At 47.0% G+C, this 19689-nt stretch overlaps 2 protein-coding genes across 3 annotated transcripts in view; both read right to left on the bottom strand.

Moving 5' to 3' along the window:
- The window catches only part of SNAP25 (synaptosome associated protein 25), a 61762-nt gene extending 46971 nt beyond the window's left edge, over positions 1–14791 (bottom strand). For both annotated transcript variants that reach the window (XM_041474078.1, XM_041474079.1), the window contains exon 1: positions 14678–14791. The gene's annotated coding sequence lies outside the window, so the exon portion shown is untranslated. The remainder of the gene's footprint in view (positions 1–14677) is intronic.
- A 100-nt stretch (positions 14792–14891) lies between these two features.
- The window catches only part of LOC121357005 (tubulin monoglycylase TTLL3-like), a 48008-nt gene continuing 43210 nt past the window's right edge, over positions 14892–19689 (bottom strand). The window contains exon 13 of the mRNA XM_041473924.1: positions 14892–14993. Coding sequence (XP_041329858.1) covers positions 14892–14993 — 102 coding nt within the window. The remainder of the gene's footprint in view (positions 14994–19689) is intronic.

A 19689-nucleotide genomic window follows, 5' to 3' on the forward strand; every position in this document is an offset into this window, starting at 1 on the left:
TAAACATTTCCCACTTCCATTACATTTCTACTGCCAAAGTTATGAGGCTGTAAAGGTTTTTTTAGCATCTTCAAAGCACAAACAAAAAAACTTTGTCCCCTTCTCTCCCCAGTTCCGATTGTATGTCAGTATTTCTTGGCTCTGAAGCCTATAATCAATGTAAGTGTGTTAGGGGGTTTGGGACTAAACAATAGAACAAATGTCATTCATCAGCAGAGACTCTTTGGCAGGAGCTGAACGAGGCTCATGCCAGACAGAGAGATTGACACAAGTAAGCAAAGAAACAGCAAAAAGTTTCCCATTTTGTTGCAAATGTGCAATATACTGATTTTATAAACTAAGCAAATAATGATCAAAACGCTTACTAAGAAGACTAAAAGTCTTCATTTCTTACGTAAATGGAAGATTTGCAGACAATGAAAAAAAAAGTACGTATTTATTTCTAAAAATTACTGTCATCTTTTTCAAAGCTTGGACAGAAATTATTCCTTTTCTTTCCTACAGCAAATCAAAGTCCTGTTTTCACTGCCTAGGGATCTGACTACCTTGTCACACATTCTGCACACACACTTAGTCAGCCAGCTACTAAAACAGAGGCAAGAGGTTATGTTACTTCTGGAGGGAAGGACTGTTCTCTCAGGAATTGGAATAGGTACAAAATGCAAAACACTTCTAGTCTAAAATACTAAATTTCCCCCCATATTTTGCATTTTAAGCTTTCATATTTTACCATATAATTGAAATGTCCTCATGTGAGAAATACTAATTAGTTTAAGCAGTAATGGAGGCATTTATCCATAGTGAGACGGTTGAATTCTGAAACAAATTCATTTCAATAGCATTGATTAAACAGTATTTCCATATTCTTTGCTAGTCTGATTTATTAAACAAACAACTAATCTCTCAGTGACCCATAATTCACAACTAGACCAGGACATCATTCAACAGGACACTACAACACAGTAGATGAATAAACTTTACTGGTAGTTTAGTGAAAAACCTAACTGATCACAAACAATAGTATTTGTGTTTACCAGAACAAATATTTACATTCTTACCTATGCAAAACTGGCAATATTGGCTTTCACAGTGACGTCAAATATTCGCAGCTCTTTTTGTCAATGTATATTTTTTTATTGAGTAAAGAACTTCATCCTTTAGCAACCGTCTTCCTTAGTTCATTATTAGCCTTCATAAAGTCAATCCTTCACATGGCTTTACAATGTGCTTCCCATGAAAATGGCACTTGTCCTTTGCTTTTTTAAGGGTTCTAGGCAGAAAACTTCAAGAAAAGTCAGAGATGTTTGCAGTAATGGCCAAGTAAGCTGTCATCTGACCTAGAAATGGAACTTCTTGAATCACAAGCACAAGTGAGCTTAATTTCCTATGACATCTGCAGTTACATCTGGACGTTTCCCTTTAGTCCATCTGTGTTTGGCAGTCCTGCAGTGTGCACCATTTGCCCAAAGAATGCCAGATTGCTGCTGACCCTCACAAGTCCACATGCATTCTTCCTTTCAAGATAGACAGGTCTTGGCAGTTCTGTTAAAAATTTTTAAATAATCACATGTCTCAACTCAAAATAATCCACTCCTGTCCTGAGATGGACACTTTTTTTGATACCCTGCATCTTGTTTGCTGTGTCCCATCTCCCACAGAGTGACCATGAGTTTGTGAAAATGAGGCTGTCACCCAGAACAAAACCTTTTTATACGTCACTGGTTCAAAGCCGGTTTCCTGTCTTTTCCCCATACTCCAACATATGGTAGCACAGAAAGGGATTTTCTGAAATTCAGGTTGAATGTTCTCGTTTCAGCATTCCCAGGAAGTTGCTTAGAATTTTCCACGTATAATACGGTATTAGCCTTCCTGCAGTAACTATTTGTTCCTCTGTGTTGCTGGTGGCAGGCCTGAACAGCCTGTCATCTTCCTTTAGGATGACTTTCAACAACCCTAAAGTATCTATGAGGAACATTTTAATCCAGACAAGCTAAATCACTGTCCTAGATATTTTTCTTTGCTCAGTGTGATTCTCTGAGGGCTGCATCTCTTGTGACTGTTGCTGTGACAGTTGCTATTTCTGCAGAGGTGAATGTGATAGCTCAGCTGGGGAAATGGGACCGGCATACATCCAGCTGCAACTCTGCATTTTAATAGCCTCAAAACAAAGTTATTTCACATGTCTCTGTTAAGATTTCTGTCAAAAATCTTGTGGATAAAGTTACAGAAAAAAAATGCTTGTCAAAATAGCATTTTTTAAAATACTTAATTAGGAATATTCAGAGAGAGCAAATTCTGGATTTGAAACACAAGCTTTTCACTGTTCCCACACCTTCCCACATCTGCAGCCCTTGCACACCCACTAAGGGAGCAGGAAGCCCTTGGGGCAACATGGAAGAAATGCAGTACAGGTCAAGCCTCGAATGTGTGCAGAGAGCTGTCTGAAGATCCAGAGACTGTTTTTCTGAAAAAAGACTCATCAAATCATTTCAGATGAAGAGGAAGCCAAGGAAATCAAAATTCATGGTGAGCATTCCCAGAACACAGAAAATGATGGGGATTTCACTATATAATTAGTTTGCTGCAAATTGCCCTCTGATTTCTCCAGGTGCGTCATACCTTGAGCGCATCTCAGCCACGTGATTACTGAGGTGCTGATGAGCCACTTCTGTCAGCCCTGCCTCTGTGCTGGACTTAAAGAACAGATCCAGCAGAGGTGAGTCAGTTCTGCTCTGCAGTGCTGGAGAGAGGACCTGACCACGTTCTGCTGTAGACAGATGGTGACTCATAGCGAAATAGCTCTTATGCTCAACTGATTCAGGGTTTGATGGAATACAATACATTCCTGCCTTGTACAAAGCACAGTCTGTTTGTCTATGTGTAACTTTCTGCAGTGTCTCAGTCAGAATTAAGTCACTGCTAGTTCTGAGGTTCAGGGAGGGGTGGTGCTGTTGGTTTCTGTGTAGTGTAAAGGAGCACAGCTGCAGCCCTGTTTCCTTGGGGATGTAAAGAATGGTGCTCAAGGCTTCCTGAGCCTCTGTTGTGCACTGTGTGCTCCTGTTGCTCATTGCATTTCCATGGAAAGGAGGAGCAGCTCCACTGCTTGTCCTCTGCATAATGCAGCTGTGCATTATTGAAGTGTTTGAACTCCAGACGTTTGCTTTGTGAACAGGATCCTTTGTTACTGTGTCCAGAGAGTTAAAAAGGGCCTAATTATGGCCAAACAGATCTTCCTCTTCCACTGAAATGTTTTGAGAAGTACCTATGTTAAAGAGCTGCTCTCTAAGTGTAAGAACTGCCATTCTTTCAGTAACACCCTTAAACTTGGAGTATTCCTGACAAAGCTCCCTTTTAACTCTGGAAGTTAGTGCTGTCCCAGCTCAACAGCCTGTGATGTGTCAGACCTGATTATGCCAGGTGGCCACCAAAGCCACAACTCAACAGGAGAGGGAAGAAAAAATATAACAAAAGGCTTGTGGGTTGAGATAAGGGGTAATGCAGCACTTTCTCTCATAGGCAAAACAAACCCAACTTGGGAAAAGTTACTGAATTTTATAATAACATATCAAGTCAGAGTAGGACAATGAGAATGAAACCCAAATCTTAGAACACCTTCTCCCCACCCCTCCCTCCTTCCTCAGCTCAACTTTACTCCTGATTCGCTACCTTCTCCCTCCAGCAGGGAATGGGGACTGCGGTCAGTTTATCCCACGTTGACTCTGCTGCTCCTTCCTCCTCAGGGGGAGAATCCCCACACTCTTCCCCTGCTCCAGCACGGGGCTCCTCCCATGGGAGACAGTCGTCCATTAAATTCTGCAACTGGGTCCTTCCCATAGGCTGCAGTTCTTCCTGAAGTACTCCAGCACAGTCCCCTTCTCCAGGGTGCAGTCCTTCAGGAAAAGGCTGCTGCAGCGTGGGGCCATTCCATGGGGTGTGATCCTTCAGGAACAGGCTGCTGCAGTGTGGGGCCATTCCATGGGGTGTGATCCTTCAGGAACAGGCTGCTGCAGCGTGGTCCCCTTCCCCAGGGTGCAGTTCTTCAGGAACAGGCTGCTGCAGCATGAGTTCCCCACAGGATCAGAAGTCCTGCCAGCAAACCTGCTCCAGTGTGGGATCCGCTCCCCCTGGGTCCACAGGTCCTGCTCCAGTGTGAGCTTCCCATGAGGCCACAGCCTGTAAGGGCAAGGCCCCTGCTCTGGCATGGGTCTCCTCCATGGGCTGCAGGTGGATCTCTGCTCCCCTGCGGACCTCTGTGGGCTGCAGGGGCACAGCTGGCTCACCATGGTCTGCGCCACAGGCTGTGGGGGAATGTCTGTTCCAGCACCTGGAGCGCCTCCTCCCACTCCTTCACTGGCCTTGGTGTCTGCAGAGCTGTTCCTCCTACATTTTCTCACTCCTCTCTCTGGCTGCAGTCACTCTTGTGCAGGTTTTTCCCCCTTCTTAAATCTGTTATCCCAGAGGCGCTGCCACCATCACTCACAGGCTCAGCCTTGGACAGTGGCAGGTCTATCTTGGAGCCAGCTGGAACTGGCTCCATTGAACCCAGGGGAAGTTTCTGGCAGCTTCTCACAGAATTTGCCCTTCAGTTTGCCCCCAAAACCTTGCCACACAATCCCAGTGCACTGCCACATTTCTGTGATTGCTCTGGTGAGCTCCCCATCTCCCGTGTGCCAGCTCAGGAGACCAGGCTCCACCATACTCCATTGCAGCTTGTCCTCCTGGACAGCTTTTCCCAAGCAAAGCAGTACAATCCTCACCATGAGACATAATTTCCAAAATGGCCATGGCTTTGTTCCCTTCTCCCCCTCGCTCTGGCCCGTAAAACCATTCATCTGAGCACCTGCTTACAAGCACAGGCAGGGCATTCACAAATCCCACCTGGCAGTGGGATCTCCTCCCTTCTGATGACCCCTTCTTTATAGCCTACCACTTCCATTCCCTCACATGTCTTCAGCTGTGAGGCAGAAATTTAACCCCCCATCTGGCACTATTAATTTGCACTGACAGCTTCATGTCTCTTCTGAACCAGGCTTCTGTTTCTAACACACTTGAAAAGAGGGCCTTTTTTAGAATTTCTAGCAAAAGGAAAAATGTCTGGGCTTTGCCTTGTGATATCACAAACACTGCTTTGCTTTTATTTTCAGTGTAAGTGCTGCAGAGCAAGTGCACATCTCCAGCACCGCAGTGAGTGGGTAGCAGTTGTTATCCTTCTGCTCTGCTGTTTGTCTCTGAGACACCAACTACAGGGGACACTGCTCACAAATCCTGCCATCCTGCTGTCCGTATGTGCCTATAAAACTGAGATTAGGAGTAAGGATGTACCTCTGTATCCCTCTGCATTGTGAAATGCAAAGATGGAACACAACAAAGGTTGTGGCTGCTAAGGGGAGTGAGAGTGTTTTAGAACCTAACACTTCAGGACACCTTTAAAATGACTCTATCAAAAACTTGAGGATTGACATTTACTTTTTAAGTCTAGGTAATTGTTGATGGTGTGCTCGTAGGGAAAGAACAGCAAGAAAGAGAATGAAACAAAAAGCCCATCTTGTACTTTCTCTTATTTGAGTCTGCTGGCCTTTGTCTTTTTTTTCTTTTTTGTATTTGGGTATTTGGGTTTGTGCTTTGTTGGTTTTTTTTTTTTTTTCATTCCCCTAGGTATTCGTTCTGGTTTTTGTCCTCTTGTCCTATTCTTCATCCATACTGGTACAGTGGATCATTTTTTGGTTAAGATAAAGCAACTCTTCTAAGCCCATTAACTGGCCTATACAGTTTGACAATACTGGAGAGCCTGGTTAAATTCTGAAAGGTCTCTGACTTCCCTGCTGCAGAAAGGTGGTTGTTTTGAGAAACAGATTCTGACTGCAGGCATGAATGGAAGAACTCTGTCTGGAGAACAGCTGAATGTACAACACATTTCTTGGAAATTTATTGCAAAAACAGAATACAAAAAAAAAAAAAAAAAAAAAAAAAAAAAAAAAGAAGTAAAGGAATTGAAATATTTAAACAGTTTTGAAGTCTCACATTCTGTGCTTGAACATCTAATTTCCACCATCATGGAGTCTGCCCTGGCCTTTAGATCAATGACTTATCTCTTCACCTGCCAGGCTGGGGGTTCTTTTAAAAGTTTTGTGAGTAAAGTTCTAGGTGCAAGTAAAGGTTTTCTGCAGGCAAGGAAAGGACAAAAATATGGGATCCTTACTGGGAAAGAATGGAGCTCTTAAGAATATGAATTCTAAAGAGGAAAGCAAGTGTTACTTCATAAAGGAATAGGGGTAACCATAGGAAAATCACAGTATGGCAGCAGCAGAGCTGCTCATCAATCTAATAGCAGCTTAATAACTTTGCGAATAAATGTTTGCATCTACAATAAAGAATTTATTGGATTTCACTGTTCAATTAAAAACCATATATTGTCACATTCTTCACTGTGGGCAATTTCTGAAAGCAAAGCTGGAATATTGTACTGCTGGAGAAGCAGTTATGACAGAGAAGCCCTGCAACCTGTGGGATGTCCTGTTTTATAAGGGATTCTGCTCACCAATGGGTAACTTCTTCTGACCTCTTAGTCAATGACCCAGTCAAAGGAGAGGGAAGCACTGGGGTCCTTGTAGCTGAGACAGAGTGAGCTCTTAATCTCCACCTGCACTGTGTTCCTGTCTTCCTACTCTTTTCCTGCTGTCCCTCTGTGAGCTGGGTGGCCCACTGCCTGTAAAGCCTTGTCTGTCCATACCAAACCCCTGTCCTAAATGGGGCTGAAAAGCGTCTTTCTCTGCATCTCCTTCTCTTGAGAGGGTGGTTTCCCTCAGGCCATTTGGGGAACATGATGAGAGCAGAGAGCTGAGGCTGCGGAAGTTGAGGTAGGACTGGTAGGAGACCCCAGACTCCAAGAAAAATAAAAAGGCAGCACAGCTATTGAGACCTCCAGAGGATGAGACCTGCTGCTCGGCTCTTCTGTCACATGCTACCCTCTATCAGCCTACTTAATACTGTAACCTTAAGTGCCCTGGGCATTAATCTGGAAATTGGGGGCCTTTTGTGTGACGTTGGCAGCTCTCTTGTGTTCTTATTTGTCAGCCTGTTAGAAGTACACACCTGTTCTTGTTTACCAGGCTTAGAAAATGATCCTCAGAGTCTGCAAGTCACTTCACGAGCAGCTTACTTTTTACTATTTAAAACAGTTAATTAAGAAAAAGGGAACGAGACAACACAATGCTTTAAAAATGCCTTGCGAATATTGAAAATCCAAAGCCTGCAGATGGCCCTATGTTGCGTTACAAAGGCGGTCTAGAGCAGTTTCAACTACGCTTAGTGCATTCCTGGCGCCTCGAGGGGTTTTTCCACTGTCTCTTGACGTGCTCATCTCTAAAATGAACTAAACCGACAGCAAAGAACCATCCAGGCCTTTTTCCCCCTCCTCTCTTTTCTTCTGTTAAATAAGCAAACCTCTTAGGAACAGCAGACTTGAGGAGACTCGCTGCCTTATCAAGTCCAGTCTCTTGTGACCACCACCAGCCACGCCGCATAATCCCTTCCTGCACTCATCCAGCGCCATCCTAAACCCCTCTGCTGCTCTTGGCCTTTCTGCCTCCTGCCTCTGCTATTGGTACAATAAAAGACCTACATTTTCAGGAATTGCAAATCCCGTACCCTAAGAACAGGATTTTAATGGCAAAAAAGCTGCAGCAAATCCTTCAGTAAACTCTGCAACCAGTATCTGTCTCCATACAGCTGAACAAATAAAACAAGCGCTTCCCTGGGGAGAACTGCTTGTTGGAAGTCAGCAGTGAATTCCAGTTTAATTGGGTTTGCATACCTTGGTTTGCTTCTTGAGGGCTTTTCACATCCTTGAGTGTCACTTAGGTGAACGCTCTCTGGAAAAGCAAATGTTTGGCTGAAATACTCAATTATTCACAGAACACAGCTGGGCTGTATGTTCAGCTGTCGTGTTACTGGTTTGGAATTGGTGCTGCTGAAGGGAGAGGGCTCAGTCCCATTCTCCCCTGCAGCTCAGTGCAGCTCTGGAGGAACACAGAGCTCTGGCAAAGTCCTGGTCTTGTGTAATGCACGAGCAAATGCATGAATGCTTCATCCCCCTTCTGGTCTGAGAGCGCGTTCTTCTCTTGCTATCATGAATGCAACAGCAATAATCTGGATTTACATGGCATCTTCCAGCCAAGACTTTTACTAACCTGAAGGGAACAATTAGGAGTAACACCCTGACAAATTCTAGGTAAATGACAACCACTTTTGTTGGGAGAATGTTGCATTTTGAGTTTAGGTCACCACCCCCAGGCAGCGGAAACTGCTATACCCTAATATTCATAAAAATATCTTTTCAAAGGTAAGGGGTACTTGTCCTACATCTGAAGCTGAGGGATGTGAACTGGAAATTGTTTTAATCTCAGCTTTTTCTTTTATGGATGGGGGCAACTGAGGCACTTGGCAAAGGTTACATTTATTTAATGTGTGATACTTGCACCTGAATCCAGATATCCCACCTGCAGTCCTGGTGTTTTAATCCCCGACCCCCAAGAGCTGAAGTTCAGATGTTACGGAACATCTGCAGTCCAACTGAGTGCCAGTGCCTTCCTGCCGCTTCCACAGGAGCCAGCGATCCTGTGAGCTGTCTGTGCGAACAAACAGGGAACAGGAATTTGTCCCTCACGAGGGCAGTCGCTGGGGGCCGGCGCTGCGGGCACAGGCAGCCCTGAGCCCGCAGAGGTTTGTGCCAGGCGTGTGCCCGGGCTGCACGGGCTGCAGGCAGCAGCAGCAGCGCGGGGCTGCGCCAAGCAGCAGCTCCCTGATGCCTGCAGGAATGCAAGCTTGGCTGAATCCCTGCGAGGTGAGTGGTGAGGAGCCTAAGGATGTGAATGGCACCAGACTGAACAAGAAATACTAGCAGAGGGAGGAGAAAGAAAACTTTAATTTCCATCTAAAGCATAGTGAAGCTAATTTTAGTACCTTTTATTTTAAAAAAATGCTTAAGTATGCATGGGAGACTTCTGTTCCTGTTTAAAAAAAGAATAAGTGAATGGTAACGCTATTTTGACAATGAGCTCTTTTGAGGAAGTATACTTTTGTTTCGTGAAATTTTTTAGAGTAGCTGGAGGAAATATATTTACCTCTGTAACACAGACCAAGGAACTGGCATCTCCACAGTTCCATTGGGAGCTATAATTTCCAGGAGTGGGAAAAGGAACCAAAGGAGAGGTTGGCACATCTTCCAAATAACTGTTTTATACAAAAGGAAAATTCAATTACTACTTCTTCTATGCCTGTGCTGCAATTCAGGAACAGAATTCCCCTCCTTTGGGTGGAGAGTAAGTATAACAAATAACTACAGCATGATGAACACCAAGCTGTGAATTGATCAGAGCTTTAGTTTTCAATCTACACTTCTAGTCCTTTGACAGACAAGTGACAGATAAAGTCTTTGGAGATTTACTGGGATTTTTAGCAAGGGAATCTGCTGGGATTTTTAGCAAGGGAATGCTACTGAGAAAATGTGGGAGATGAAAGAGATCAATACAGAATTACAAACGTGCCTACCAAGGACTGCAGTGCCTTGGATGTGCAACTCCCTTATAATTTGTGTTGAGGAAGAGGTTTTGAGGAAGAAATAGCAAATCTTGCATTAATTTCACAAATCACCTACATGAGGCATCCTTTTATAATGTCTAGGATACAAATTTTAGTTGTGAACACTGCCATAGTCTATGATAACTCTCATTTTGCTCATGGATTCTACCAGCAAATGCTGGCACAAAAACTTGGTCATATCAAAAGCACAAGGAAAACTATAATTATATGAAAACATACAGGAACATTTCCTCTTGTTCAGTTTTAGGCACTTGTACAGTGAGACTTTGCTTTACCTCTGTTCTTTCATATTTCAACTCTACAAATACATTGTCTCAGCCATTAAGAATATTGTCTTTTAAAAACTTGAGGGAAGATGCCTAATTTTCCTGGGCACTTAGTGGACTGCAGGAAAACTTCACACTAGTCCCCAGCTTGAAAGAAAAATTAATGGCTACAGCTAGGAATTTCTGACTTTTTCTGCACACACCTGTGCCTTTAGGAAAAATTCAGCTGCGTCCTGGGTTTTACACCATATTCAAGTTCTGCTGGTGTTATGTACCAGCAGAGTGCAGCAGAACCAAACCTGAAACAGAGGCGGAACAGGCAGCATTCCTCCTCTGCTGCCTCATCACTGCTCCCTGTCACCACTTCTGAGGCAGCCTGGCCATGAGGGTCTGCGACAATGAGACCAGACCCTAAAAAATAGGGATGGGCTTTGGGAGGGCAGCATCTGAAATGAGTTCTTGTTTTAGAAGAGCTGCTCCTTCAGCAAATAGACCCATTTCTGGTTTAAAACATGAACAAGGAGTCCCAGCTTGAAAGATTATCGGCCTGTAGAGTAGCACAGCACTCAATTATGCCACTTCACACCAATTGACAATGGGGCCGAATAATAAGTTAAATCCCATTCAAAAAGTGAAACAGAGCACTGTTAGCTCTAAAGAAAAAAAAAAAAAATCTCCTAAATTTATAGCCAGACAGAGAACAGATTGGTCAGCACTAACATTCAGCTCTAAAAGGCCAGGAACAGCCATGATTAATTACTTAGTGTTTCCCTCTTCTCCTCCCTGTGCCTGTAGTAGAATTCAGCTTTCTCTGGTGGGAGATACCATGTCTCCTATTATCAAAAAAAAAAAAAAAAAAAAAAAGAAGGAAAAAAAGGAAAAGGTTACAATGCAACATTACGTTCTCTTTAGAATCACTAGAGCTAGTATATTTCAGAGGAATATGTACACAGAATGTGTTTTCCTTTGAAAAACCTAAACTGCTAAATAGTCTTTTACAAGTCCCACAAAATTATGTACAAGGAAGCATTTTCCTTGATTCCAAGTGACTTTGGATTAGACCTGCTGAAATAATCAAAATCAGAAGGTGACACTCATCACCCTTCACATCAGGGTCCTAATGCCCCTGATGTGTTCCTGGTGATCTTTAGCAGGAATTAAAAGAGGATTGTAGGTGAGCATGAGATGATGAGGAAATAGCAAGTGAACAAGATGAAAGATGCAAGAGCAAAGCTAAATTTCCTTCAAAAATAGCAGGGCAAGTGGTTCAAACACTTCCTCAAGGCCACTCAGATCTACTTTTTGGTCTTGCAATGTCAGCCTTGGGCCATCACAAAACAGGAAAGAACAATTTTGAACCTATGCAGTTGACTTGTCTTTGTGCTTGGTGGAAAGTCCTAGAAAATTTAGTGGGATGTGTGTATTGAAAATTATAATCAGATAAGAGGCAGATTTTGCTCGTGGGAGTTTGTGTGTCTAAGCATTTGAGGAGGGAGTAACAAAGGGGTGACAGACAAGAACTAGGAATATAACTTGTGTGTTTTGGAGAAAGTGCTTGTTACAATACAATGCAGCAAGCTGAATCTGCAAGGTCAGTAGGCAAGAAAGACAGTTTATTGGAACTAAGGAAAAACATACTGTTGGAGGCTCAAAAATAATAAGCTAAAAAAAACCCCAAAACTATTCCTTGACAACTTACAGCCTTGAAAAACTATATCCAGCATTCCCAGGAGTAGATAGACGAGCCCTATGCCCGCTCCAAAGCCCAGCTTCCTAGAGGTAATCACGATTTGCCTCAGAAGTGCATCTGCAGCAGCTCTCCAGCAACAAATTATTCTTGTCTGCCTTAGACTCTAAAGCTCTGAAATGCTTGAACAAGTCTGTTGTTACAGATTGCCTGGCATTGGCCCAGCCCAAAGGTGGCTGCATTGGTAGCAGGGCATGAAACTCCACAGACAGAAAAATGTGCTCTGCCCAATGAATGCTGCAAAGTCAGCCTGGTCTGTTGTGGTTTTACCCAGCTTAGAACCCTGGAAATCTCTGAAATGAGTGTGTGTGTGTGGGTATAAATATGTACAGATGAAAGTACCCTCCTTATGTTATAAAACATTATGGTAGAGATTTGCAAGAGAAAGAGTAACTGTGTGGCAACAAGCCGAGGTAAAGGGAAAACAGTTTCTATTATTTGATCCTGAGAGAAGAAATCATTAGCAAACTGCACCCTACATCATGCCATATACTTTCTATTTTTCCCTGAGGGTTGCTACAAATGCAGCAGCTGTAGCCCTGTGACACATAGACACACAAATCGCTGAAGTTGTTCCCACTGACAGGAAAAGTGTTTTGTTTCGTTACCTTGCGCAGTTAAAGCAGTGCAAGCACTAGGCAGAGACCGTGCTTTATTTGCCTTAGCACTTTAATCTTGCCATTTGTTGCTCTACCTAAAGCATAGGGAGAAAAATGAAAAGCTTTCGCTTGACCTGAAAAGCATCTCCCACCTCCAGTGCAATAAATCTGGGAAGTGGAGCTGCATCTCATTAGATGTATTTTGAGGGCTCATGCTGGCTGGATTCTGCTGTTCTTTCTTTCACTGCCCCCATGAGTTCAATGGACACACAGCCTGGTCCCGAGAGCTCGCGGAAATGCCACTCTCATTTGCTAGTTAGCTGTGGAAAGTTAAGCTGCATTTATTTGGGGGTTGCTATCTAGCTGCATTTGGTACTGTAACATGCTGAGTTTCTGCATCTCCTCTTGACTTCAGAGGCAGCCTCAAGGTTTTGCTTTTGTCAATCAGGCCTGCCTGCATCTTTGGTTTGGTCACCCCTGTTATCTTTTTGGCACCCATCCTAGGAACCAAACTCTTCAGCTGTCACCTCCTGGCTGACCCGTTCTGTGTGATGCAGCAGTAATGGAAAACCACTGCTGCTTCTTCCTAGACTGGCTTCTTTGCAGGGATGTGCAGGTGGCTGGGGGCCTAGGAGAGAGTCCCTTCTCCAGCCATTCCCACCAGAGCACTCATCTCCCAGATGGCTCCATCACTCCCCTTGCCACCCGCAGGGGTGGCTGCCCCATCCTCGTGCTGATCAGTGGGGGAGCTGCTCCATGCCCAGAGCTAGGACGAGGTGGGGGTGTGGGACAGGCATGTCCTTGCAGATGCTGCGGCCCGGGCTGGAAGCAAACGGGTCTGGGTTAAGGGGCTGCTCTGACACCCCCGGGCAGCGCCGCAGACCAGCCCCCCATTTCCCCCCTCCCCGCTCTTCGGCTGGGAACGAAACCAGCAGCAATTATTCAAGCCAAGCACGTAAATCTGGCAGATCCCGCGGCTCCGGTTTGACGCAGCTACGCAGCGCAGTGTCTGGACACGCAGCCCAATCCCCCTTTCTCCCCTTGTTTATTCGCCCCGCAGGAAAAAAAACCCAGCGAAGTTACCAACTTGGGACCGCACCGAGGCGTTTGGGCGGTTGGGGTGCCGGGAAGCGGAAAGGACGGGCGGAGGGAACACCGCCGTCGCCGGGGGAGCCGGGGCCAGCAGCCGTGACGGGGCAGCCCGCGTTACATAAGGCGTCGGCTCCGCACCGCTCCGCAGCGCGGGGACGGGGCGGGGGGGCCCCTGTCCCCCGTGTCACGGCACAGCGGCGCCGGAGCCGCGGCACGCAGCGCCCGAGGCGCCCGCGGGCAGCCGCGCCGGGGCTGCGGGAACCCCGGGGGCTGCCCGTGCTCCCCGCGGGCAGGGCCCGGCCCGGGGGACCCCGCGGGCCGGCCGTTATGTAACCCCCGCCTTCCCTGCACACACGCCTCTCCGGGGAGACGGGCCGAAGTGCCAAACGCCGATTGATGTTATTAGCCTTTTGCTGTTGTTGTTTGTTTGTTTTTTAAATTTTAAATTTTCTTTCTCCCTCTTCTCACTCTGAGCTACAGAACCACAACTGCGCTTGCCCGCGGTCCTGTCCTGGAATGAGGGAGCACCGCCGCTCGCCAGCCGGGAATCGCTCCCCAGCCCCGTGTCCGGGGGGGCAGCCCCGGGGCGGGGGGCGCGGAGCCGCAGGGCGCTGCAGCACGGCCGCCTCCGCTGCCGCGGTGCTGAACATGCACAGACACACAGACACAGGCACGGACAGAGACACAGCCACAGCCACAGCCACAGCCCGCACTCCCCGGTCCCGGCGCGGGCCCCGCGCTGTCCGCGGTGCTGAGCACACACATGGACACACGGACAGACACAGACAGACACACGTCCCCTCTCCGTCCCGCTCGGGCCCGGCGCTGTCTGCCGTGCTGAGCGCACACACGGACACACGGACAGACACGGACAGACACACGGACAGACACGGACAGACACAGGGACAGACGCAGGCGGACACAGTCCCCTCCCCGTGGCGCTCGGGCCCGCGCTGTCCGCGGTGCTGATGCTCCGCCGCAGCCCGGCGCGCTGCCGGCGCTGCAGTGCCCCGGGCGGCACAGCCCGGGCCGGCCCAGCAGCGCAGAGTGCCCGCACACCTCCTCCCCGCTCGGAGCTGGGAATGGCGCTGGTTCCCCTTCTCCTCCGACACTGTCTTCTCCGCCGGCCTCCTGCCTCCTGCACGGCCGAGAGGCACAGCCCGGCTGCCTCCCCTGGCTCCAGCCGGCGATGAGGCTGGCGGCGAAATCACCCGTTTCTCCTTGCCTTTCTCTGTGCCCGCAGCAGCCCAGAGGCCGGAGACAAAAAGCCGAACGGGTCTCACTTTAAATATACCCTTATTCTCCATTTCATTCTCGTCAATACCGCCCCCTCCCCTGCTGAGCCGGTGCCCGCGGTGGTGTCCCACCTTTACCTGGGCTGGCGGAGCGGCGGGGTCGGTGGGTCGGTGCCGCAGCTGGATGGGAGGCAAGGACGGGAGGCTGCTGACCTCCGCGGGTCTCCTTCTTCAATGGATCGGGAGCCGTGCCCTCATCAAAGATGGCCGTCCGCTCCTACGTCAGCAGCTTTTAATAGCCCTCCCCGGCGGGGGGAGCGGGAGGGGGCAGAGCGGGCCGGGCGGGTTTGAGTCATCGCCGCCGCACCGCTCCCGCAGCCGGGCCCGCCGCCTCCCGCAGCCGCCCCGCCGCCGCCTCCCCGGGGCCGGGGTCGGGGCAGGGGGCTGGGGGCGGCTGCGGGCGAACCGCCCGGGCAGGGGGGCAGGGGCCCTCCCGCAGCAGCGATTCCTCCGCCAAAGGGGTGGTCCGAAGAGGGTATCCCTCTGAAGTCCCCGGTACTCCATATATGGCCAATCTACGTGGGCTTCTATTTTTATGTGTGAATTCTTCCTTCTCTCCCCTCTTTTTATTTCTCAGAACATCCTGCCAGGGGTCTGGGTGTGTTAATCTGTTTATTCTCCCTCTTCTCCCTCCACTCTCCCAAGTCGGAGCAGCCAAACACGAGGAAATCCATGGTTAAGGACATGTGTTGTAACTGACCATTTGAGGGACAGGTTCAAAAATGAGAGAGAGAAATCCAAAACAAAGCCCGGACAAGTACAGGCACACACACACAGCTCAATGAGCATATCCCACTGCTACTGAGGTAGGAAACAGTAACTCAGTTCGAGAAAAGTGCCTGCCTTATTTATCATGAATTAATTAAAATATTCATTCCGAGCGTACCCAATTTGGAGCAAATGGAGCTGTCTCCAGCGTGATTTCTAATGGGGAGGAAATCCTTTCATTTCATACAAAACGGTGTATGTTTGTAAAATTTATCTCCTAATGAGGATCTTAATGAAAGTGGGGATTGCAGTCGAAGTGCGATGCTGTCTTTCATAACCTCAGTCATCCTTTCCCTTTCACCCCACAAGCCTTGGCTTTCATTTATGGAACCATCCAGACCAGGAGATGAGCAGCAATGCCTCCCTATTCCCTGTCTGAGCCTCTCCTGCGAGCAATGAGCGAGCCCTGGCTGGGTTTAACTCTCACACCGTTCATGCAGGTTTTCTGAGCAGTCTGCGGATGGCAGAGTCAAAACACCAGTTCCACATGAGGAGAATTCCATCCTCATCCTCTTTTTTGCCCCCCCTTTTGCCAAGGCGAAGAAGACCGGAAGAGAGGGAAGGCTTTGCAGCTGTATTTTGGAGCGCGTTCATCTCGTGTTATGGTTGTATGGGCGTGGGGGAGGGACCGGGAGGGGAGGGGAGGGAGGTGCGGGGGAGAAGGAGAGAGAATTGCGGGTGATTCCTCCTCCCCTGCTCTGTAGTTCCCCACAGAAAAACGTGACTGTAGATCGTGCTTTGTGAGTCTCACCCTCTTCCTACGAAAATATGTCCTTCAGTCTCTTTTGAAAGGAAGCCGTCAAAAGTTTGCTAAATATACGAGAAGGAATTCTCAGTCGAGAGGGGCTTCCTGCTGCATTAGAGTATCTAATGAGCTGTGCACACGGAAACCGCAGGGAAGGAGAGAGTCTGTCATGTTCCCGGGCTGTAAACACAGCCTGAGACTAACACTGTGCAGACACCCTCTCCAGGTGAGGGATCTGGAGCAGCAGCCTGACTGGGAAACGCATTTAGCGTCGTAAACGGCACTTTGGGAAAACAAACCTTTGCAGGCCGGCTCCCGCAGGGGTTAATCGCGCCCAGCTCTGGGTGAGGTGTGCACTGCGGATGGCAAGAGGAATCCCAGAGCGAGCCCTGCGCTGGAATCCAGGCTGCCCGTGTGCTTGCATCATGCAACTTCCTAGCACACACAGAAAGTTAAAAAGGAATTCTCAGCAGACAGCTCGGCTGATAGGTGCTTCAGAAACAAGTATGATTTTCGAGACAGCAATACTAGTACTTATTAATAATTCATATTAATGGTAGATAAGGGAAGGAAAAGAGAGATTATAAACTGTTGTTTAGGCTAAGCCACCAGCACTGCAAAATGCTGGCTGGTTTGGATTCAGCCCAATAATGCCTCGGAGAAGAATTTCAGTCCATTGGATACCAGCAGGGATGAATTTGGCTCTGTGCATCAAAAGCGAGGGATGAAAATGCAGTGAAGGCAAAATAAAATGCAGCATAACTTGGGGAAAGAGATGTGAGAAATGGTAAAAGGAAGAGAAAGCAGAGAAGGAGTGGGAGGAGGACAGGAGGTAGTTTTCCAGTGAGAAAACTGGGTTCAGTTTAAGATTCATTTTCCAGCTCTGCTGCAGCAGAAATCACGTAGTTTAATAAAACAACAAAGGGCAGAATCATTAAATAGATCACAAACGTTGCCCAATAAGCTAAGTAGGAACAACTACGTTTCATTCTGAAAAGGAGCGAGGGAAGGGCTGGAGCCTGTGCTGTTCAGGAATGTGGCTGCCTCTATCCTGGGAGATGCAGAGGGGGGCAGGCTTTTGCACCGCAGCGCAGGATTTCTGTCGCAATAAGTGCCACTAAGCAATTTTAACTGATTCTTTAGCATCTTCTAAGGATAATTTTTAAAAAATAAAGAAAAAGCACATGGGGAGTTTATTGACTCTATCTGGTACTATTTGAACAGTTGTTTCACACTGGGTACAGGGGATATGTGAGAAGAGAAGCCTATAAATGAAGTAGGAGGAGAGAGAAAACCGGAATTTGGTCTAAGAATGATTCAGCTCCTTCTTAATTATTCAGGCAAATATTCAGCAGTCTTAACAAGCAGTACCTGTGGGCACAGCCCATGAATAATGAGGCAGGAACCTGCTCTCCTGCATGAGCACAGCAGGATGTGTGCTCCCATGTTACCGGCCAGGAGCCAGAGAAGGGCAGGAGAGGCAGAGCCTGCAGCAGGGTAAGGGGAAAGAACGACCCCTGCTGTGTCCATGGTTTGAGAGCTGTGGGCAGTGGGATCTTTCTGCTGCTCACAACATCACCTTCAGCCTACAACTCTCACCCCTGTGTGCTGCAAAGCTGGGCTGTGAGGCAGCCAAGTGAGGGGAACACCAAAATGCTGACAGTGCCACCAGATCCTGGATGCTATTTCCTGGGCTCTCTTAGAGTCAGTTGTAACACAAAGACTGCCTTGAATCTCTCCACCTTTCCACCTTCCTCAGACATTTCCTTTTTTTTTTTCTTTTTCAGCAGAGAGGGAAATATCTTGTTTATCCAAATGCTGCTCATCCTGGCCTCAAGTATGTGGCTGGGAAAGAAATTGATCAAAGCATAGAGCAAACACGAGGGGGGAAATGTACCTGCTTTGGCACTGAACATTTCCCAGCCTCTCTGATTTCTGCCTGCTCCCAGGCTGAGGTGCCGAGGCATACCCCAGTCTGATTTGTGCAATAAGAACAGGCTGGATGGAGCCCTTTACGCAGAACTCCTAATTGCCTTCTGTCATTCACTGCTCTTTATGTAACTCGAATTTTGACCATCAACAGCACTTGCATCTATGTGCCCCAGGCTGCTTCTGATTAAATTTGAGGGAATGGCTGAGCCTAATTTTCCCCTGCATGTTCAGGATCTCTAGATACACAGTTAGGCTGTGGGCTTTTTTAAGGACCTGTCTGTGATTGGGTGCTCCAGTTTAGGCCAAGCCAAGATTTCTCTGAGGCTTATGTTCAAAAATAGAGAGATTTAAAATACAATTGTAACATAAATCCTAGAGATGAGTCCCCACCGATTTCCTGATCACTCTTTGAGATGTGCCGAGCCAGATCCCCAAAGGTGTTTCAGTACCTGATTCCTGACTAGTTGTTTAAAGAGCAACTAGGACTTAAATATTTGGTGACTCTGGGTTTCACTGCTGCCCCCAGCTCCCCCTGCCTTGGCTGGGTCCTTCTCTCAGCTGTGCTATAACTGTGCCATTTCCTGCAATGCCAGACTTCAGCACCTATTATCCCTTATGCAAAGGAGAAGTAGTCACAACATAGCCTCATCTCTGAGGATTATCATCTGCTATGGAGGTAGGACTGGTCTGGGGCCTCCAGAAACCTTGCCAATGGGAATTTTAGGCCCAGCTCAGCTTTCCTGAGAGGAAAGCTCTGCCCAAGAAAATCACAAAGGTTTTGGACACAGAGGAAGGAGGACTACAGCCGTTTGATCTATATTATACAGAGGAAAGAAGCCATAGAAACAGCCTTCTCTATGTTCCTATGACACAGTCAGAAGGTAAAGATTAAACTCCAATTTTTAATTTAAAACAATCCTGATTTAGTAAAATTAACTATCATTGGATTTTAATTCTCTTTCTGTGTATGTGACCTGAATTTGGGAACCATTTCAAAAACCTGCCTGAAAGCTGAATTAAGAAAGGACAGAGGTCCCACAAAGCAGGACACAGGCTTAACTGAGAGATGTGAACTGCTGTAGCCCCCTGTGTCTTTGGCCTAACTTTTCTGTGAGCACAAAACCACAGTAGCACACATCAATATATTAGCACACACCAATATATTAGCACACAATGTCATTTACTTGCACTTCTCCATATGATTTTAGCCATATACTCTGACAACGAATCTTTAAGTGAGTGCAAATTAAAGCCCTGGTTTAATTCACACTTTTAACGAGGTTATGCTTTTGGGGGCTATTGCTTGTTTACAGGAAACAAAGGCTGTTTAAAACTGGGACTTTTGGAACTGAGAAGTGCAATTCTCTTTGTGTGCAGGCTTTGAAACCAGTGGAGCTGTGATGAGTTCAACAAGCTGAATTGTGATTTTTAATAATCCACCTGGACATGAGGGAATGGCTGGTCCTTCCTTTATGGTTATAATTGCCAACTGCACAATACTTGTGTTTGTTACAGTGTTTATTGAATCGTTTTTGAATGCTATGAAGTGGCGCATGAATACTAACTTCATTCCACTTGTGCCTGATTATACTGAGCGAGGTAGATGGGATTTAAGAAGGGAAATAGAAACCTCACTAATCTTGAA

The sequence above is a fragment of the Pyrgilauda ruficollis genome, unplaced genomic scaffold, assembly GCF_017590135.1.
Source record: "Pyrgilauda ruficollis isolate IOZ18807 unplaced genomic scaffold, ASM1759013v1 scaffold31, whole genome shotgun sequence".
Taxonomy (NCBI): domain Eukaryota; kingdom Metazoa; phylum Chordata; class Aves; order Passeriformes; family Passeridae; genus Pyrgilauda; species Pyrgilauda ruficollis.